The sequence below is a fragment of the Salvelinus sp. IW2-2015 genome, linkage group LG5, assembly GCF_002910315.2.
Source record: "Salvelinus sp. IW2-2015 linkage group LG5, ASM291031v2, whole genome shotgun sequence".
Lineage (NCBI taxonomy): Eukaryota > Metazoa > Chordata > Actinopteri > Salmoniformes > Salmonidae > Salvelinus > Salvelinus sp. IW2-2015.
This window is the reverse complement of record NC_036844.1, coordinates 22,621,156-22,643,467: the sequence shown is the minus strand read 5'-3', so window position 1 is coordinate 22,643,467 and position 22,312 is coordinate 22,621,156. Positions and strand designations below refer to the sequence as shown.

General features: G+C 44.4%; 1 protein-coding gene and 1 long non-coding RNA gene across 3 annotated transcripts; both read left to right on the top strand.

Moving 5' to 3' along the window:
• The first annotated feature begins 904 nt into the window (after window positions 1-904).
• On the top strand, window positions 905-14,617 carry mamdc4 (MAM domain containing 4). Of its 2 annotated transcripts, none has more exons than XM_023987754.1 (29): window positions 905-1,004; window positions 1,598-1,690; window positions 1,994-2,155; window positions 3,099-3,224; window positions 3,372-3,608; window positions 3,783-3,908; window positions 3,988-4,146; window positions 4,245-4,348; window positions 4,835-4,990; window positions 5,181-5,271; window positions 5,445-5,561; window positions 7,294-7,380; window positions 7,565-7,702; window positions 7,838-7,977; window positions 8,142-8,250; window positions 8,394-8,498; window positions 8,700-8,834; window positions 9,009-9,136; window positions 9,300-9,513; window positions 10,126-10,263; window positions 10,585-10,712; window positions 10,968-11,058; window positions 11,155-11,304; window positions 11,522-11,647; window positions 11,813-11,937; window positions 12,452-12,557; window positions 12,651-12,856; window positions 13,459-13,530; window positions 13,638-14,617. In XM_023987754.1, exons 1-29 carry the CDS (start codon window positions 950-952, stop codon window positions 13,671-13,673), a joined length of 3,660 nt encoding a protein of 1,219 aa, XP_023843522.1. In that variant the 5' UTR covers window positions 905-949; the 3' UTR covers window positions 13,674-14,617. The 2 variants fall into 2 exon arrangements, with proteins under 2 accessions (XP_023843522.1, XP_023843521.1); XM_023987753.1 differs by having other exon boundaries at window positions 13,456-13,530.
• A 261-nt stretch (window positions 14,618-14,878) lies between these two features.
• Window positions 14,879-16,322, top strand: LOC111963651 (uncharacterized). Its single transcript, XR_002877283.1, has 2 exons — window positions 14,879-15,457; window positions 15,654-16,322. It is a non-coding gene; the product is annotated as an uncharacterized lncRNA (long non-coding RNA).
• The last annotated feature ends 5,990 nt before the right edge of the window (window positions 16,323-22,312 follow it).

Sequence of the window (22,312 nt, the reverse complement as noted above, 5' to 3'; positions counted from 1 at the left end):
TAGGGGAAATATAACACTCCATCTTTCAAATAGCTCCCTCCTGTTTCATAACAGAAAAACGCATCTGTCATTACTTTTCTCTCTACTTTATCTCACTGTGTATCTAACTACAGGAAGTTCATATGGTTTTGGGAGCCACTAAACTTCAAATTGCTGAGCAACTGCTACATGAGTGATTATAAATGTGGATATCAGATAAGGTCAGATGAACTCATTGATCTGAAATGCGTTAACTTCCGATGTTGCCATACAGGCACAGTGGTATAGTGGAGGGTAAATGCAGTTTACATGAAAGTATAGGGAGTGTTACTTTTTACACCGCAATCAGTTTACCCACCTATTGTTTTTACCATTACATCACTGTATACTGCAAGTCTACACTCAATCATGCACCTAAATATACCTTTCTGTCAGTATGTGCTACTGCCAATTAAATTATGTATCTATAGCGAATTTAAAGTATCAATATGACACAAGTTTGATACTTTCATAAAGGTATACATTGCAAATTACTATCCTATCAGTATTCAGTGCCTTGACTTCTACATGCTCATCAGAGCCAAGTTTCTACATGCTCATCAGAGCCAAGTTTCTACATGCTCATCAGAGCCAAGTTTCTACATGCTCATCAGAGCCAAGTTTCTACATGCTCATCAGAGCCAAGTTTCTACATGGCAGCTCTGCAGTGCTCAGTGTCATGAAGAGGAATTCAGGACCTTTGATGAATGCATGCAGCCATAATATTTAGTCCTCTGTTCAGTAAAGTGCCTTTAAACATGAAAAGTGCTGTTTTATTCAGGCTCTGACTGATGCAGGTGGATGTAAAGTCTACCTGTTATCAATCAGCAGATCAGAGGAGGGCAGAGGCAGACAGTGGCTGTTATCACAGTCTAGTAGGTGCCAGGTGGTGTTCAGACGTCCACAACTCCAGCAGAAAGAGAAGGGTAACATGGGATTTAACAGAGGGTTTTCAGCACTGGTTTTACTGCTGACGTTTCTCTGGGGTAAGAACATTGACACTGTAGTCTTCATGTAATACTTTGCTAAATGTAGGCTAGTGTTTACTGAACTCACTGTCCGTGTCAGCAACAAGGAAACTTTTTAAATTCACAGTTATCAAGGAAGTGCAATATCGTTTTTGTTTTTGACTTGAAATAGGCTGTGTAGGTGCATGATGAACGTAGGTCCTGTGGCTTTGGAAGTTACTGCTACCACAAAAACTCTTATTTATTATGTACAGTGTTACTTTATGGACTCTTGTGACATGGATTCTGTAATACCTGCTGTCAGGGACCTTGGATTGAACATTTCCCTTTACCAGATTACTGCACTGTATGGCCTTTGAGCCTGCTAACATTAGCAGCCTCATAAAACGTTGATTATAATGGGTTCTGATAAGAGGGGAGTTAAGGGGTTACTTACTGCCCGGGTAATTCTTGCACGTACTCAGGTCCAAGAATGGAAGATCCTACTGGGGCATTTATGCAATTGGCCACTTAAAAAAGACAGTTTTAGTTTTTTCTGCTTAAATCACTCTCCTACTGTACTGTAGATGGAGATTATTTTCAAAGTCAATGATGAGTCTGTTGTTTTGCAGCAATTGGCTCACAGACACTTGCATGCCAGACCCCAGAGCTGAAGTGTGACTTTGTTTGTGACTGTACAGACTGCATCGATGAAGACGGCTGTGGTAAGACTCCCTCTGCTCTGACTGAGCCGGACAAATCAATTATTCTACCTGCGCTCCAGTGACCGTGCCCATTTGCCACTGAACACCAATCATGCAGCTCTGACATTTACCAAACGTTATGTTATATCACTAGAACGGGGTGGAAAAAGTTCAAGGTCAAGAAAAATCAATTTCCAAGAACACACACTGCTGCTCCCTCAGACCAACACATTGCAATACAAGCTTTTGATTTTAAGTGATGCCTATGTCTGCTTGCCTGTCTGTCTGCCTGTCTGTATCATGCGTGTTGGTGGGAAACCCAAGGCTACAGAGGGATGGACTTTGTGTGTGACTTTGAGGACCCAGACGTGTGTGGCTGGCAGGACCAGTCCTTGGAGAAGGCCTACTCCTGGGAGAGGCGTCAGAGAGGGGACACACTGCCAGACAGCGGACCCTCCTCAGACTTCACTATTGGGACAGCCACAGGTACACTCTCGACAGTACTAGAACACACAGATAGGTACTCAGTGCACTCAGATAGGTACTCACACTCCTGCTCTCCCAGTGAATGTACACTAATAAAAAAAACACTAAAACACAGGGCTTAGAAGATTTGTATCACACACTACTAAAAAATGTAATTCACATCTATTTAATTTTTGTATTTTATTTCAACTTTATTTAACCAGGTATGCCAGTTGAGAACAAGTTCTCATTTACAACTACGACCTGGCCAAGATAAAGCAAAGCAGTGCGACACAAACAACAACAACAGAGTTACACATGGAATAAACAAACGTACTGTCAATAACACAATAGGAAAAAATCAGTATACAGTGTGTGCAAATGAGGTAAGATTAGGGAGGTAATGCAATTAATAGGCTGTAGTGGCGAAGTAATTACAATCTAGCAATTAAACACTGGAGTGATAGATGTGCAGAAGATGAATGTGCAAGTAGAGATACTGGGGTGCAAAGGAGTAAAAAAATATATAGAAATATAGAACAATATGGGGATGAGGTAGTTGGATGGGCTATTTACAGATGGGCTATGTACGGATGCAGTGATCTGTGAGCTTCTCTGATAGCTGATGCTTAAAGTTAGTGAGGGAGATATGAGTATCCAGCTTCAGTGATTTTTGCAATTCGTTCCAGTCATTGGCAGCAGAGAACTGCAAGGAAAGGCGGCCAAAGTAGGAATAGGCTTTGGGGGTGACCAATGAAATATACCTGCTGGAGCGCGAGCTACGGGGGGGTGCTGCTATGTTGACCAGTGAGCTGAGATAAGGCGGGGCTTTACCTAGCAAAGACTTATAGATGACCTGGAGCCAGTGGGTTTGGCGACGTATGGTGGGTAGTATATGGGGCTTTGGTGAATGAGGCTATTTGTGTGTGGGAGATTATACAATGACTGCGTATTGTGTTTTTAGGTTGGTTTATGGGAGTGACCGAAGTGAAGGCACATTCTCCCAGCACTGCAATGATGGCATCTCCAATGATGAAACAGTCTTCTCCCTCATGCCGAATGCACCTCAGATACTTCCTCTGGGACCCAGGTAACACAATAGCATTACAAAATCAAGGGTTTTACAGTGATATTTAGCTAGTTCTTCTGATCAGTTTTAGCATGGGAAACACAGGGGTTAGCCACTGTGTAGAATGAGGTAAATTCCAGCAAAATCTAACCTTTATACTATTATCAGGGTTCACAGGGCTGGGGCCTGCCCCACTGTGGGCCTCTGTGTATAGGGAGGATAGCACCCAGCAGGCAGTGGTGTGGCGTCCTGAGAGCACCAGCGTGCGTGGCTGGAGGGAGGCAACCGTCTTCCTGGGACGCATCCCCACCACCTTCCAGATCCGCCTCCACTCCCAACGCACCGAGGGGCGCCGCGGAGACGTGGCTATAGACCAGCTGCATTTCTTCGACTGTGCCCTGCCTCGTGAGCCTCTCTCTTTTTCTGTCTTTTGATTCCTCTGTTTCTTTATGCTCTCTTCCTCAGATCTGTTATTCTGTGTCAGTGTGTTAACATCACTTTGAGTTTAGAGAGATTACTCTTTCTCTCTCTTTCTCTCTCTCTCTTTCTCTCCACCTCTACCTCTCTCTTTGTTCTCAGTGCCAGTCCCAGGGGAGTCGTGTGCTGCAGGGTTACTGCAGTGTAATAGGGAGGGCTGTGTGGAGCAGCGTCAGGTCTGTGACGGCGCTGATGACTGTGGTGACAAAACTGACGAGCAGAATTGTGGTGAGAGTCACCTTATTTCATCATTATTTTAACCCTCTTCCACTATTTTTATGAACTCTGTATGGCTTTGTGTGTTTAGGAGGCTACTGGGGCTGTGACTTTGAAGAAGGAGTGTGTAACTGGGACCTGAGGACTGTCTCCACTAGTCTGAAGTGGACAAGGACCAGTCAGGCCAATATCTCCATGACAGACCCTTTTAAAGGACCTGGTAGAGACCATTCCAACAATGCTGCATCGGGTACAAGCTCAATGTCGTTATAGAAACATATTAATACTTGTTCTGTCCTGATTTTATTCCTCAGTGAGATGTCTTCAACTTGTGTTATTGCCCTGAAGGTCACTTCCTGTATGTCACTGTACCTGAAGGCGGGCTCAAATCTGATTGGACATCCTTTCAAAGCCCTCTACTGGAACCAACCAATAGCACAGATCCTTGCAAGGTATGCACTAAGGCACAACAAGGCTTCTCCAAAACACCCCTCTATCATGCTGTCTCCACACACACACATGGCTTCTACCTTGGCAGGCCAGTCTTTTGAACTTTATACGCACATTTACATTTAAAAAATATTGCCATTTAGCAGACGCTCTTCTCCAGAGCGACTTACAGGAACAATTAGGGTTAAGTGCCTTGCTCAAGGGCACATCGGCTGATTTTTCAGCTAGTAGACTCGGGGATTCAAACCAGCAACATTTATATTACTGGTGTAAGGCTACCAAACGCATATCACACATACACACACTATCACACACTATATCATCACTCTGACAGTCATCATATTGCTAACCTCTCAGTCAAGGTAACAATAGTTGAATCAATCATTATGTTCACTTTAATTACTAATTTACTACAGTCTTTAAAGTTATAGATACTTGTCTTTAATGTGAGCAAAAACACCTAAATGAACGTCATGTCTGCCCTGTAGATGGTGATGTACAGCCACCAGTTCGGGCCCAGGTCTGGAGGCCTGTCTGTGCTGGTGGCAGACACGGAGATCTACCCGGTGTGGCAGAGGGGGGGTGCCCTAGGGGACCTCTGGGTCAAGGCTGAGGTGGAGATCATTAGCAACACCAGCTTCCAGGTGAGTGGACTAGATAGGGCTTGGTGGACATAATCAAAGCATGGACATCTGTTCCAGATGGTTTTCCAGATAATCAAAGAGCTTACATTGGATGAGGGACAGTATTGGTATAAAAGCCTGTTGAATACTGACCACCTTTTCATTTGCATATTGCTCTCTTTCTCCTTTTAATGACATTCATCTGTCTTAGCTTGTGTTTGTGGCTGCGATCCGAGACAAGGAGTACGGAGGGGTTGCTATCGATAGCATTATGATGTCTCCTAACTGCCGTCTCTCTAAAGGTGAACCAAATAAACACATACAAGGAAGGTGTTTTCTGAATCACACAATGTATAAAAAACTGAACTACTAATAATGTTAACCAACAGCACAGTGCAATATGGTCATAACATAGCATGTATACTGCATCTATTTACCTGCTTACTCTGGCCCCTTCCCACCTTTCCTCTTGCAGGAAATGTCACATTAGCAAATTTCCCCAAACCTCCTGGGCATCCTTGCACTAGCGACACCAGTAAGATCTGTGACTTTCATGAAGACTGTGCGGATAAAGATGACGAGGCAAAGTGCGGTGAGTACTCTGCGTTTACGATGTATGTATTATTGTAGGTGTACTATACAGTTGAAGTCGGAAGTTTACATACACCTTAGCCAAATACATTTAAACTCTGTTTTTCACAATTCCTGACATTTAATCCTAGTAAAAATTCCCTGTCTTAGGTCAGTTAGGATCACCACTTTATTTTAAGAATGTGAAATGTCAGAAAATAGTAGAGTGATTTATTTCAGCTTTTATTTCTTTCATCACATTCCCAGTGGGTCAGAAGTTTACATACACTCAATTAGTATTTGGTAGCTATGCCTTTAAATTGTTTAACTTAGGTCAAATGTTTCAGGTAGCCTTCCACAAGCTTCCCACAATAAGTTCGGTGAATTTTGGACTATTCCTCCTGACAGAGCTTGTGTAACTGAGTCAGGTTTTTAGGTCTCCTTGCTCGCACACGCTTTTACAATTCTGCCCACAAATTTTATATGGGATTGAGGTCAGGGCTTTGTGATGGCCACTCCAACACCTTGACTTTGTTGTCCTTAAGCCGTTTTGCCACAACTTTGGAAGTATGCTAGGGGTCATTGTCCATTTGGAAGACCCATTTGCGACCAAGCTTAAACTTCCTGACTGATGTCTTGAGATGTTGCTTCAATATATCCACATCATTTTCCTTCCTTATGATGCCATCTATTTTGTGAAGTGCACCAATCCCTCCTGCAGCAAAGCACCCCCACAACATGATTCTGCCACCCCTGTGCTTCATGGTTGGGATAGTGTTCTTCGGCTTGCAAGCCTCCCCCTTTTCCTCCAAACATAACGATGGTCATTATGGCCAAATAGTTCTATTTTTGTTTCATCAGACCAGAGGACATTTCTCCAAAAAGTACGATCTTTGTCCCCATGTGCAGTTGCAAACCYTAGTCTGGCTTTTTTATGGCGGTTTTGAAGCAGTGGCTTCTCCTTGCTGAGCGGCCTTTCAGGTTATGTCGATATAGGACTCGTTTTACTGTGGATATAGATACTTTTGTACAGCATCTTCACAAGGTCCTTTGCTGTTGTTCTGGGATTGAGTTGCACTTTTCGCACCAAAGTACGTTCATCTCTAAGAGACAGAACGGGTCTCCTTCCTGAGCGGTATGACGGCTGCGTGGTCCCATGGTGTTTATACTTGTGTACTATTGTTTGTACAGATGAACGTGGTACCTTCAGGCATTTGGAAATTGCTCACAAGGATGAACCAGACTTTTGGAGGTCTACAATTGTTTTTCTGAGGTCTTGGCTGATTTCTTTTGATTTTCCCATGATGTCAAGCAAAGAAGCACTGAGTTTGAAGGTAGACCTTGAAATACATCCACAGGTACACCTCCAATTGACTCAAATGATGTCAATTAGCCTATCAGAAGCTTCTAAAGCCATGACATAATTTTCTGGAATTTTCCAAGCTGTTAAAAGGCACAGTCAACTTAGTATATGTAAACTTCTGACCCAGTGGAATTGTGATACAGTGAATTATAAGTGAAATAATCTGTCTGTAAACAATTGTTGGAAAAATGACTTGTGTCATGCACAAAGTAGATGTTCTAACCCGACTTGCCAAAACTATAGTTTGTTAACAAGAAATTTGTAGAGGGGTTGAAAAACAAGTTTTAATGACTCCAACCTAAGTGTATGTAAACTTCCGATTTCAACTGTATTATTTGTCCCAATTTTTTTTGTGGGAATCTGCATGTTCTTAGTGTGTGTGTTTGTGTAGGGGACTTCTCCTATGAGAAGGGCAGCTCTGGATGGACAGACAGCAGCATTGGAAGCCAGCAGTGGGTGCTAAATGACACCCCCAAAGGTAACTTTTGGTCAGCGGAGTGTGTGTGTTCGTGTGCATGCTTGCTTGTGTGTGTTATGCTTGTGTGCATATCAAGATACTATAAGGTATGAGTGGCCATGTCTGGTCAGCTGTACATTTTGTTTGGTTTTTTTTTCAGTATAGTGACAGACCTCCAACTCTCCATCTCTCTTTCTGCCCTCAGACAAGTACCTGTTTTTAGCTGAAGCCCCAGGGCAGCAGTTGACTGAGGCACAGACACGCACCCCTCTCCTGGGCCCCTCGGGGCCAGCCTGCACCCTCAACTTCTCCTACTCCTTGACCAGCAAGAGCAATCACACCGGTAACACAGCCTCAGCCACCTGCAAGCAAACCCTAACAATCCCCTTAACCAAAACCTATGTCCCTCCTACAGTTCAGGACATCTGCCGCTCCTTGTCTTTACCTCTGCCTCTTTGTTCCCCGTTTTCTCCCCTAGGTGAGGTGTCCATCCGGGTGATTGACAGTCTGTTGGGCAGTCTGCCCAGGCTTTGGGAGTTCAGTGGGAAAACAGGATCTGTAGAGGGGGTGTACCAGCAGGCGCAGGTGTACATCGGAGCCAGGGATCACCGCTTCCAGGTATGATACCTTCAAGACATGATTATGGTTTGGTTTTGGGGGACCTTGTTTGTAGCCAGTAATTATCTTGTATTATCTACTACCATATTAATTGTATTCATTTTTTGATGCTGTGGTTACTCTTTCTGGTATTTACTCTTTCTTTCACTCCTTCTCTTTCCAAGATGGAATTTGTGGCTCGTGCTAGGAAGTTGTGCCCATGTGCCAGAATATCTGTGAAGGATGTTCGTTTCATCAACTGTCACGCTCAGTATTTCCCATCCTCTCCCACAGGTAAGCAATTTATGTTTCAGTTTGAACAAATATTGTTTTGCTGTGATCATTTGGTATTTCAGTATGGTCACACACATCCTGTATAGTATATAGCATTTTATTTAGTTGATTTTCTGCTGATATGATTTGTTTCTTCTGGACAGCTCTGTCATGTAACTTTGAAGAGGGACTGTGTGGCTGGTACCAGGATCAAACGGACAACTTTGACTGGAGCCTGCTCACAGGGATGGACCATTCCATTGGCGTCGGTACTAACATGACCTTACACCTGCATAGAATAGTCAGCTAGGTTCACATAACCACTTACCAGTTTTACATTCTTACCATGTCGTACTTCTCACATAGTAGCATTAATCCAAGTGTTCTCTGCTCTCTATGTAACCAATGGACCTGATCATTAAGTCATTAGATGTCTATAACGCCTTAATTAATCATGTCTTTGATTACAGGTAAAAGCCTTGCTGTAGACGTATGGAGCCCCTTGTTACGGGGTGTGTCTGGCCGTCTTTTATCGTACCGTCAGCCAGGCACCTCCGGACATCACTGCCTGTCCTTCTATTATAAGCTCTATGGGCCTGAGACAGGTGAGGATGAAGGGCTCTCCTTGACTTCCAGAAGAGTCACTCCTGAACACAATGAAAACCACTTTCACGTCCTATTTCTATCTCCCTCTTCTCTTCCTCTCACATCCTCTTCCTATGTTTTTATTCCTTCTCTCTCAACTCCACTCCGTCTCCCCCTCTCTCTATCCCTCTCAGGTGCACTCAGTGTTAAGATGCGTGATGCCTACGGCGGTGAGAGTCTGCTATGGAGCCGCACCGGTGCCCATGGCAACTTCTGGCATGAGGGACACTGTCCAGTATCTGAGCAGCTAACTAGCTTCCAGGTATGAGTGGGTTCAATACAGGCTTTAGGTCCAGTGACACATAAACATGAATAATAACAAAAATAGAATATGTCTGTTCATGTTGACATTGATATGACACTTCCATTTCTCTCCACCCCTGCTCCCCTCTCCTTCCTCTTCTTTGATTCACAAACACACACAGCTGATATTTGAAGCAGTGCGCTCCGGCTTTGACGGGCGGGTTGCACTAGATGACGTGACATTTGTGAACCGCCCATGCACCGTGCCCAATAAGTGCTCCTTTGAAGGCCAGCAATGCGGCTACACCACCACTGGCACTGCCCGCTGGCTCCACACTAACTGGCAGTCCTCCAACACTGGGCCAAAAACAGACCACACACTGGAGACAGTGATGGGTGAGAGACGGAGAGAGAGAGAAATAGAACGACAAAAGGAGATCATTTGTATTTGTATTTATTATGGATCCCGTTACTCTTCCTGGGGTATGGCAAAATTAAGGCAGCTATACAATTTTGAAAACATTACAATACGTTCATAACAGATTTCACAACACACTGTGCGCCCTCAAGGCAAAATGGCAAAAAAAATGGCAAATGGCAAAATCCATGTGTGTGTAGTGCGTATGTTATCATGTGTGTGTATGCATGTTTCTGCGCCTATGTTTGTGTTGTTTCAGAGTCCATGCTGTTCCATAAGGTGTATTTTTATATGTTTTTTCAATCTGATTCTACTGCTTGCATCAGTTACCTGATGTGGAATAGAGTTCCATGTAGTCGTGGCTCTATGTAGTACTGTCACCTCCCATAGTCTGTTTTGGACTTGGGGAGTGTGAAGAGCCCTCTGGTGGCATGTCTTGTGGGGTATGCATGGGTGTCTGAGCTGTGTGCTAGTCGTTTAAACAGACAGCTCGGTGCTTTCAACATGTCAATACCTCTCACAAATACAAGTAGTGAGAGATACAAAGATACATGGAATCTACTTCAACATATCCTATTGTTGGTCCTTAGGGTACTACATGATGGCAGACAGTGATGTGGAGATCCTACCACAGGGCAGTGTGGCCACCCTTACATCCCCTGTGCGAGTAGGCGTGGTACAAACAGAGTGTGTTCACTTCTGGTACCACATGGGGGGAGAGAATCCTGGTGAGTATATACCTTTTACAGTACATACCCACCCACCCTCAATCACACATCGCACTTTGCATGCTGGGGCCTCCAGAGTGGCGCAGCGGTCTAAGGCATCGAAGTGCTTGAGGAGTCACTACAGACGACGCACAATTGGCCAAGCATCGTCCCGGTCAGGGGAGGGCTTGGCCAGCTGGGATGTCCTTGTCCCATCACACTCTAGCGGGAGTTGCAGCGATGGGACAAGACTGTAACTACCATTGGATATCACGAAAAAGGGGTAAATGTACTACAAAAGAATATGTGCTCCAACATTAGTGTGTGTGTGTTCTATTTTAGGTTTGCTGACTGTGTACATGAAGCCAGTGAAAGGAGATAGGGTGAAGATCTTCTCCAACAACCTGGACCAGGGTGATGTCTGGCGCCATGGCAACGGCAACATCAGCAGCACCATCACAGACTGGCAGGTAGTGTACATGATGTCATGTGATCAAGCCACTGGTCAGACACTGCAAGCACTGAAAGGTCAGATGTAAGCAGCCTAGTGTTTAAGAGCATTGGGCCAGTAGCCGAAAGGTCGCTGGTTTGAATCCCCGAGCCGACTAGGTGAAAAATCTGTCGATATACCCTTGTGCAAAACACTTACCCCAAATTGCTCCTGTATGTCGTTCTGGAAAAGAGTGTCTGCTAAATGACTGAATTGAAAATTGTTTGTGTTTCAGTTGGAGTTTGAGGTGCAGGGAGCGGGTGGGAAAGGCACTCATGTCTCAGTTGATGACATAATTTTCTCAAACCATCCTTGTCAAACACTTGGTCAGTACTTTACACACACACATACGAACACACAGAGAGAGAGATAATGATTCTTATTGTGTGTGTTAGTGACATGCATGCTGGTCTGTTTGTCAGGTACTAAGTGTGACCTGGAGATAGGTATGTGTGACTGGACCAACACTCAGAACCCTGAGCTAGACCAGTTAGACTGGGAGCTGACCAGTGCTGAGGCAGAGACCCACTACCCCACCCCATCCCATGACCACACCCTTGGGACAGAGAGAGGTGACACACTGACACATTTAAATGCATTTACTGTAAGCTAAGGTCTTGATTAAACCTAACGGTAACACTTTACTTAAAGCATGCAGGTATGATGCAGTTATAATGCATTATAAGATTTGTCATAAGCATCAAATTGGCCTCTGAAATCCTACTCTTCCAGATGAGAATGCATGTTCTGATTGGTCCCAGTCTTATTGTCCTTGTGTCCATTCTGCAGGTCACTTCCTGTTCCTCCCCAGTAGCACCAGGGACACAGCCAAATACAAGGCCTGGTTGCTGAGTCCTCATCGGCCCTCCACCAAGGGCACCTGCCTGCGCTTCTGGGTGTACAAACCAGTCTCCCGTAAGACCCAACCTACACCACTGGACTTCACCACCACTGCTGTCTTAACTCTATCAAACAACCTGCCTTACCTGTCTGTGTCTATGTGATGATGCCGACCATGATGGTGATGATCCTGGTTGCCAGTTTGTTAATGCCGTTATATTCCATACTGTGTCCATGCAGATGGTAGTCATCTGAAGGTGTGGAGGCAGTCTGAAGGCAACCTGAAACAAATGTTGAGTGTGGAAGAGGTGGGAGCAGTTTGGTCACGCTTCAATGTTGACATCACTTCTACTAATGAGTATCAGGTCAGACATCACACAAACACGTACACACACACAACACAGGTGTGGTTCCTGAGTTTATTTAGCAATTAACATCCCATCCTGCTTCAGGTCATGTATAAAAATGCCCAGTTGCCCATTATTATGGCTACCATGGCTAGAAGAAGAGATCTCAGTGACTTTGAAAGAGGGGTCTCAACGGAGCATAGGGGGTTTAAAGTGTGTGTTTGCGATCGTGTACGCGTGCATCTCGGTCACAAGATTTGAACCCAATTGAACACTTAGGGGAGATTCTGGAGTGACGCCTGAGACTACGTTTTTCACCGCCATCAACAAAACACCAAATGCTGGATTTTCTTGTGTCGCATCCCTCCTATGCCAAGGCACATTGGAGCTGTTCGGGCTCGTGGTGGCCCAACGGCCTATTAAGACACTTTATTTTGGTGTTTCGTTTATTTTGCCAGTTACCTGTATATATTGTTTCATATTGTATTATTGCAAGGAAGGGTTGTTGTTCATTGAGAATGTGTGTTTCTAGATTATATTTGAGGGTTTCAAAGGATACACTGGAGTCTTGGCCCTGGATGACATTGGCTATGACATAGGATTCAACTGTGCCGGTGAAGCAAAAGACCCACTAACAAGTAAGACACAAACAATATATTCTTCATGGCTAATGCCACTCACCAGGTCTGGCTGAGCAACCCTTGTCTAATAACACCTTATGTCCAATACAGCCACACCAGAACCAGACAACACAGGAGGTATTGCAGCTTCCATCATCGTGGTACTGCTGCTGCTGGCCACTCTGGGAGTGTTGCTGTACTACTACCTGCGCAACCAGGACAAAACAAAGGCAATGACTGGCGGAGCTGTGGAACGATCAGCTTCGCCTTCCGCTATCGAAGGCATTGCCAACGACATGTATGACCCACACCTCACAGTGAGTATTATGGCTTGGGGTTTTTTCACCTGGTTCAAGAAGGTGTTTCTTTTTTCTCTTTTTTAAATTTTACCCCCTTTTCTCCCCAATTTCGTGGTATCCAATTGTTAGTAATTACTATCTTGTCTCATCACTACAACTCCCGTACGGGCTCGGGAGAGACGAAGGTCGAAAGCCATGCGTCCTCCGAAACACAACCCAACCAAGCCGCACTGCTTCTTAACACAGCGCGCCTCCAACCCGGAAGCCAGCCGCACCAATGTGTCGGAGGAAACACCGTGCACCTGGCTACCTTGGTTAGCGCGCACTGCGCCCGGCCCGCCACAGGAGTCGCTGGTGCGCGATGAGACAAGGATATCCCTACCGGCCAAACCCTCCCTAACCCGGACGACGCTAGGCCAATTGTGCGTCGCCCCACGGACCTCCCGGTCGCGGCCGGCTGCGACAGAGCCTGGGCGCGAACCCAGAGTCTCTGGTGGCACAGCGAGCGCTGCGATGCAGTGCCCTAGACCACTGCGCCACCCGGGAGGCCCCAAGAAGGTGTTTCTAACATGAAATATTTGTACATTTGTTATCATTCTCCTTTTGTCCATTTTCAGCAGGACCGAATGACCGTGTCTCCAGTTCCGGCACAACCAATGGCGGGGGACTTCACTAATGAAGTATGCTTCTCTGTAAGTACATGTCCCACTTTGAATCAATGAACTTCTATTGACTTATTTATTCTATTCTAATGTGCTCTGTGAATAACCTACAAATATCTGTTTTTGTGTGTCTGCAGGATTCCACAGAATTAGTGAGGAAGGAGATGGTGTAGAAGGGGAGACTCTGCTGCCTGGTGGTGGCTTTGTGAAATGAAGGCGATATCACAGCAGAAGAACTGCTTGTGTCGTCTTGCACCTGACACACACACACACACACACACACACACACACACACACACACACACACACACACACACACACACACACACACACACACACACACACACACACACACACACACCTGGATATCAGGATAGCATTGACTTGCTAACTGTGAGTGAATGGCTATAGCATTCACTGCACACCTTCACAAACCCTACACACAAACACACTCACTCTCATCCATGTGCCATTGCAATCAATGGAGCAGCTGCAGATTTGACTGACTGGGTCCTGAAGTCTGGGACTTCTGCTGGTGGACTGTCAGGATAGTTGGAGGTCAATAAGATGAGATGGCTCGCTGTATGCAGTTCTAGCTGCCAAAGCATGAAATTGCCCCTTCGATCCTCAGAGACAAGACAGACACTGCTCTGCTTTGGTAATTCTACTAATATTGAGTTAGATGAAGTGGAAATGAAGAACACTCTGACAAAAATGTCTGTCGCAGAATCCTATCTGTTGGCTACAGTGCTAAATTGTACTTATAGCTTATTGATAGGAGAGCCATGCTATATAGCTGTTTATAAACACTTTCATAGAAGACAGCTGAAGACAGTAAGAGAGACAAAGACAGAGAGAGGGATTTGATGCCTTATATTAGAATCTGTGATAGAGAGGGGCCTTGTTGCAATTTGCTTCCAAATACAGTGCTGATGTTCCGGGGCAAATAAAAGACTAAAAGGAAAATATAATGATGAGCATGTATTTCCAAGCAAAATGCTATTGAAAGGTCACTTAGTTGTATGTTTTGTGATTATGAATATTACTAATTAAAACAGAATGTCATGCACCATATTGCTTCAGTTCAGTTTTACAATAAATATCGTCATTCCTTTGATTATGAGGCTATTGCATATCTTGTGACAAGTAACATACATGGTAGATATATTAAACTAAAACCAGTCAGACCTATGTGTAGCCTAATTATGAGTCTAATGTGTAATCATAAGGTAAGTCAATTGCCGTCATGTTATTTCTCCTGGCTCCCTGATCAAGAGTCCAGATGGCTTTGCCCTGGTCAAATGAGATTGATAAAAAAAACAAAAAACAGATGGACAAGGGAATCACGACACGACATCCCACCCTAGCAACCGCCATGTCTCCACGGCAACATCCTCCCCTGTCCTCTTCGGTGGCATCAATAGTATTACAAGCTTAATGGTCACTTGCACAGTAGCATGTTTTCGATTAAATGACCAACTCATACAAAGATGGTTGGGGTACACACTGTATTGATAGGTGGGGGGGCATCATTTCGGCTGTAGCCTAGTCTATAGTGAGATTAGCACGGGTGGGGTAGGCTACACAGTGACAGCGCACACACCCATAGATGTGGGTGGTTATTAGGCGCAAATTAGGAAGGAGCAGGACTCGAGAAAATCTCGGTTGCAATTCCATTAGAACAAATTACTTCATTGCTCTCGAGAATAAACGGAGTATACCACGCGCGAACCCATTCTGGCTCCCGCTCCCTGGACAACCTCCTTTCCAGGCTCGCGCCATCCGTCCTCTTCAAATACCTGCACAGCAGCCCGTTACCGTTCGTTCGGATGGATCCCGCTGTTCTCATCTTCCTGCTGTATATGATGATAGCTCATGAGCTCGTCTGCGGCTGGTTGCAGTACCGGAGGCAAGCTGCCAAGCCCCGAAAACGAGCCGGGCCGATGTGGAGTACCAGGTAAGGGCTATGTGTATGCTATAATGGGATGAATAACAAAATGCATCAATGGTAGTAGACTAATGCTATTATAAGTAACTTTTTCTGTGTTTGAAGAACTAATATTCATCATTACAGGCTATTATGCAGTTATTACAATACAGCATGACAAATACATTATTCATTCAGCTGTTACTCCCTCCTCTCTACCCCTCAGTGCCCGAGTTTGCCCTAGCAGCTGGCGGGTCAGTAGCCAGCCTTGCAGGACAGAGAGAGGAAGAGACTGGAGGAGGGCTGCTGGGAAGAGTGGGCGACGAATTGTCAGAAAGGCCTGAGCTGGAGAGAGCATCTGTTGAGCAGAACTTCAGACAATTCCACAACCCCAGTGTGGATTGTTGGACTGAAAGACCTCTTCTTGTCTTGAACTTGGAACTTTGACAGGTTTGAAGAGCTTGATCTGCTGCAGCATCTCTTTGCTGTGATTGAGCAGCACATTGCTCATGGGGATTTGGTCAACACAGCTACGGAGTCTAAACTCCGGAGAACAGTACAACATGAGGAAATGTCTGTGGATGTGTGGAAACTTTGTCTATTTATTTGTTAATCTATATTGTCATAGTTCTATTTTCTCATGTTATTTGGTGATGTTTGTATTCCAAATCAGCTGTTATCCTCCCTTCAGGATCTGTATTTTAGACCACACCTCCAAAAGAATGCTATATATTCCATCAGATCCATCCAGGAATTTTAAGTGTCCTTTCATTTAGACACTTCATTCTTTCTCAAAGAGAAAAATAAATGTGTCAGGCCATGTTCCCACCAATGTAGAGACCACCAGGTGTGTTTACTGTGGATGTGGCTCTAATAAAATTTGTATTAACACACACTTCTGAAATGAACCATTGAAAGACTGTCTGTGATGGAGCAGCAAGTATACTGAACAAAATAATAATGCAACATGAAACAATTTCTGAGATTTTACTGAGTTACACTTCATTTAAGGAAATCAGCCTATTGAAATAAATTAACTAGGCCCTAATCTATAGATTTGACTGGGAATACAGATATGCATATTTTGGTCACAGATACCTTTAAAAAAAAAAGTATTGGTCAGTATCTGGTGTGACCACCATTTGCCTCATGCAGCGTGACACATGTCCTTCACATTGAGTTGATTGTGGCCTGTGGAATGTTGTCCCTCTCCTGTTCAATGGCTGTGCGAAGTTGCTGGATATTGGTGGGAACAGGAACACGCTATTGTACATGTCGATCCAGAGCATCCCAAACATGCTCAATAGGTGACATGTCTGGTGAGTATGCAGGCCATAGAAGAACTGGAGCATTTTAAGCTTCCAGGAATTGTGTCCAGATCCTTGTGACATGGGGCTGTGCATTATCATGCTGAAACATGAGGTGATGGCGGCAGATGAATGGCACAACAATGGGCTTCAGGATCTCGATATGGTATCTCTGTGCATTGAAATCGCCATCGATAAAATGCAATTGTTTTTGTTTTCCATAGCTTATCCCTGCCCATACCATAACCCCACTGCCACCATGGGGCACTGTTCACAACATTGACATCAGCAAACATGTTGGAAGCCATATATGGTATAGAAATGAACTTTCAATTTTCTGGCAACAGCGCTGTTGGACACTCATGCAGTTAGCATGCCAATTGCGCTATCCCTAAAAACTTGAGACATCTGTGGCATTGTGTTGTGTGACAAAACTGCACATTTTAGAGTAGACATTATTGTCCACAGCACAAGGTGCACCTGTGTAATGAGCATGCTGTTTAATCAGCTTCTTGATATGCCTCACCTGTCAGGTGGATGGAGAAATATTCACTAGCAGGGATTTAAACACGTTTGTGCATTTGAAAGAAATCTGTTTTTTGTGTGAATGGAACATTTCTGGGATCTTTTATTTCAGCTCATGAAACATGGGACCAACACTTTACATGTTGCGTTAATATTTTTGTTCAGTATATATCAAATATGTTGTGTAAGAGCAGAATATTGGACTGTTGTATCAAATACAAAAGAATAAGAGACTTGATCGGAGAGAATGTTACATGTCAATTTTGGTAATGGCCTGCAAAACATAGCATTCCCTTTGAAATACCATTGCATTAGAACTTTATTTGCATCTTTTTCGTTTAAAATTGGAGGAAGGATTCAGTGGCTTCATACCTACTTTTCAAAAGATGACTCATCAAGTTTAGGCTTACATAGCACCTCTCCCAATCTCAGTATATTATCTGATTATACACGAGAGAGACACCCGATCTCTACCTCCTGTAGTTGTTGACTCTGTCAGCAGACGTTGAACATTGTGCCACATCAGACTCAGAAATACCCACCCCTTCTGTCCTGTGGCCAGTCCCCCAATGTCAGATCAGTAGTCAGTGTCATGTCAGTCAGGAAAGCCAGCCTAGTGGAAAGTAGGTGCGTTTCATGAGGAGCCGTCCTCCGTACTGGCCTGTAATGTGTCCTCTTGTGCACTGAGCTGCATACAATGCATGGATCACTAAACAGCACCAGTCCTCTCTCAGCAGATGGCCCGCCTGCGATAGCACAGGTGGGTGCTCATGTTTATTTTTCATGGGAAGGAAGCATTTGGCTGCCTCAGTCTTCCTGGTTCAAAGGTCCATGCTTGTCGAAATCTGGCTGTATTTTTGTAAGGGGGTTTTGTGTTCATTTAGGGGTTAACATGTGTAGAATGTCAACAAATGAAACAGAATTTGAAATTGTTGTTGGTGTTTGCATATAGGATCACATTGTGAATTTGAGTTGGTCAGTGCTTTTGCATCTCTTCAGCTTATTTTTTGACCGATGTGGACCTGTGAAACACTAAAGGATGTAGTCAAATCAAAGTTAAATATACATCGTAAGACTTACATAGTTGACAACTAGTCAAAGCCGGATGTGGATTACGGAAACCTTTTTAGAAACAAGTTTAAGATGTTTTAATGTTAATTAAAATGTTTGTGTAATTAGTTATACGGTAAAACAATGAACTTCAAAGCAGTTTAACTAGTTGATTGATAGCTCAGCTATCAATGATGAGAGGACATGTGAGCCTCTCTCTTCCATGTCACAACAAGCTAATTTCCATAAACTGTGTAAAAACTCTAAATGGGTTTAGACGTCTCAATCGACTTGGATGATCTGAGGCTGACAGGAAGAGAGACCAGAGCACTGCTTCAGTAGAATCAACTCTCCTCACGTCACCCATCAAACAGTAAGTGAAGAAGTTGGAAGTGTGGATTATGTAAAAGAAAGTGAAACGCCTCGCCCACTGGGCACATACTGGTTAAATCAACGTTGTTTCCACATCATTTCATTGAAATGACATTGAACCAATGTGGACTGGCTGTTGAATTGATGTCTGTGCCCAGTGGGAAGACATGCTTTACATTAATTTAATGTGTGCACATCCAGCTAAACTTACCAGGTGTCAGGTAGAGCAAATTGTTCAATATAAACAAAATAAACTCACAAATACCATTGTGTGCTCACAAATGATACATTTTGTTAAAGAGATTTTTGATGAAGGCCGATTTGAGAGAGTACAACAGTGTGCAGGTTTATTTTGTATGCCTTTTCTTTCTGCACTGTATGTCTACACTGTAATGGAGAACTGTAAATTATATAGTAATTTGGTGTATTATCATCAGTAAAATACTCTGCAGCATACTGTAAATTATGGTGCATTGTGGGAAAATATGGGCAGGGAAAGAATTGCTGTATTACGAAAGGTACTGTAATTCCACCCGACAGAATACAGTACCGTACCATACCTTTAGAGCACCAAAAACCTCTTGACCACTAGTGGGTGCATGGTATTGTGGTTTCTGGTTCATTATCATATTGTGTGCCTTGGAAGAGGTTGTATTTGTTGCAACCATGAGTGAGAATCCTGTAACAATTTAACTCCTATGTGTTTACAGTGCCCCATCAATTTGTATAGGGTACAGATCGGAGTGGCAGCAAGTCTTTAACCTTAAATGGATGAGCATTTTGACATCAATCCGATTCTGATAGCGTTGACTTTTTTACAGTATAATAGCGTCAATTTTACGGTATTTTAATGTGTGTCATTACTTGCTTTGATACCGTATTTATATTACAGTAAGTGTTCTGTAATATGAAATACAAAATTTTACTTGCCACAGAGCTGCCTGTAAGCCACTGTAAAATTCACAGTAAGATTGGGATCTAAATATATTTTGTGAAATAAAAATTTGTTAAATTCTAATTTGCATAGAGTACAAGGGAATGGAATAGAACATGAATAACAATACAAAATATGTTCTTGTGCAACATCTGATGACACCATCTGATGAAACAACCATGAGGAATTACCTGCTGAACTATGTATCACTATACAGCATGTGTTCTCAAGTATCTGTTTCTCTGTCATTTTAACCCCCTTAGACTCTAAGCCATGGCATCTGTGTCATCTTCCTCTGCAGGAAGGTAAAAAGAAGTTCTGACTTTGACTTGTAGTGTCTACCTGACAAGAAAGCATACTTGTCCAGAGGTGACATGTATAATAAAGTTTTGCTTGCTTCATCAAGCCCAAAGCATTAGGCCCATCTCGCAGAACATTTTATCTCTAGTACAGTGCACTGTATTCCATGATGTTAATGCTGGAATTGATATTGGCAGAACATTGATGGCTCCAGCACCTACCAGGTCCAGGGATCCAACAGTGACAGGTACCTGATCCCAGTGACTATGTTCCCCCTCAGGAGACTGAAAAGATTTGTCATGGGTCCTCAGATCCTCAGGTTCTACAGCTGCACCATCGAGAGCATCCTGACGGGTTGCATCACTGCCTGGTATGGCAACTGCTCAGCCTCCGACCGCAAGGCACAACAGAGGGTAGTGCGAAAGGCCCAGTACATCACTGGGGCCAAGCTTCCTGCCATTCAGGACCTCTATACCAGGCTGTCCAGAAATAAGTCTCTCACTGTTGCCGCCTGCTACCGACCCCCCTCAGCTCCCAGCTGTGCCCTGGACACCATCTGTGAATTGATCGCTCCCCATCTAGCTTCAGAGTTTGTTCTGTTAGGTGACCTAAACTGGGATATGCTTAACACCCCGGCAGTCCTACAATCCAAGCTTGATGCCCTCAATCTCACACAAATCATCAAGGAACCCACCAGGTACAACCCTAAATCCGTAAAAACATGGCCCGCCCCTTAATAGACATTATCCTGACCAACCTGCCTCAAATATACCTCGTGCTCTGTCTTCAATCAAGATCTCAGTGATCACTGCCTCATTGCCTGTATCCGCCACGGGTCCGCGGTCAACGACCACCCCTCATCTACTGTCAAACGCTCCCTAAAACACTCTGCGAGCAGGCCTTTCTAATCGACCTGGCCCGGTGTCCTCCGGAAGGATATTGACCTCATCCCGTCAGTTGAGGATGCCTGGTCTTCTTTAAATGTTACTTCCTCACCATAATTAGACAAGCATGCTCCGTTCAAAAATGCAGAACCAAGAACAGATAAGCCCTGGTTCACGTCCAGACCTGACTGCCCTCGACAGCACAAACATCCTGTGGCGACTGCATAGCATCGAAGAGCCCCGCGATATGCAACTGTTCAGGGAAGTCAGGAACCAATACACGCAGTCAGTCAGGAAAGCAAAGGCCACTTTTTCCCTGTTGAATATACTGTAATCAATTGATCTGATTCCGGACAATTGAGCAGAAGATGTTGTGTATCCCCTGTATAGGCCTTAACATCCAAAACCCGTATGGTGGATAATTAGCAAATGCTATAATGAGCTCTCTCGTGTGGCAAAGACAGCACGTAAGTAGTAGTCGCACCGGTTCTTACCTGTAGCGTTCCGCCCATCTGCCACTGGAGGCTAGTAGAGGTAACTGCACGAGTCACAGTCAGACTAAATCGCTGGTTTCCATAATCGAAATATTAGACTTCCACTCTCGAAGCTTAGAGTAGTCGTCATATGAGCTGCCATGCCATATACTCCTTGGCAGACTTCAATCCCATCTTGGCCAACACGCCTCTCCGCTCACGCTCCGCTAGACTATGCTTCTGCCGCCAAGGTCTCGGGCGCATAATTCTCCCACGCTCACTCCTTTTACCACAATCGCGAATAGAGATGGGTCTCTACTGAACGAGCATAGGAAGAAAACCTCTGGGAGACACATACAAAATCGGAAGCAAGGTCGGGTTCCTGAACAATACATGGGACCCCTATTTGCATGAGAGGATTCTGTGTCCGCCCGCTCCATTTGTGTCGCACCTTCCCTAGTCACCCAGAGCGTCTGCATTGCAAACCAATTCTCCTTCTGTATCATCTGAGATCTGTCCCATAGGATTTGAAAGCTGCCGAGCGGTTCATCCACCCTCTTCAAGTGGGGAGCACCTCTGGACCGCGAATAACTGTTTATCGCGCTAGTACGTCCCGGATCCGGCCCTAGCCCTGCTATCGTAAGAGTGGTTTCGGAATGAAGACGTAAGTTCAGACAATACAGAGGTTCAAACTGGATCCATCTCGATCCCACCTTACCCTTCTCGCTAGATTGTGCAATTCCGCCCGTGTTGCCGAGACCGGTCATGGGTAGAGCACCTCAGCTCACGACTATCACTCGCTCAGACATGCAGACTTATACCGTATCAGTAACCGCTCTATCGATACAACTACAATGCAACTGTAAGTGCAGCGCTCAGTCTTGTACAAATGTCAGATTCCTGGGGCAGCGCTTTCGGAGGCCTCTCTACATCACTCAGTGTCTTACATCAGACGCAGACTCGAGATTAGCCTTGTCGTTATTCTTAATGACGTCTGCGTGGGTGCCCTGGCCATTCGGCCAACTCTTTTGCAGCACAGA

Coding starts and splice junctions, on each gene's coding strand:
- mamdc4 (XM_023987753.1), top strand. CDS start 950: ATGGGATTTAACAGAGGGTTTTCAGCACTGGTTTTACTGCTGACGTTT. Junction 5,272..5,444: donor TAACTGCCGTCTCTCTAAAG/GTGAACCAAATA, acceptor TTCCTCTTGCAG/GAAATGTCACATTAGCAAAT. Junction 10,713..10,967: donor GCACCATCACAGACTGGCAG/GTAGTGTACATG, acceptor TTTGTGTTTCAG/TTGGAGTTTGAGGTGCAGGG.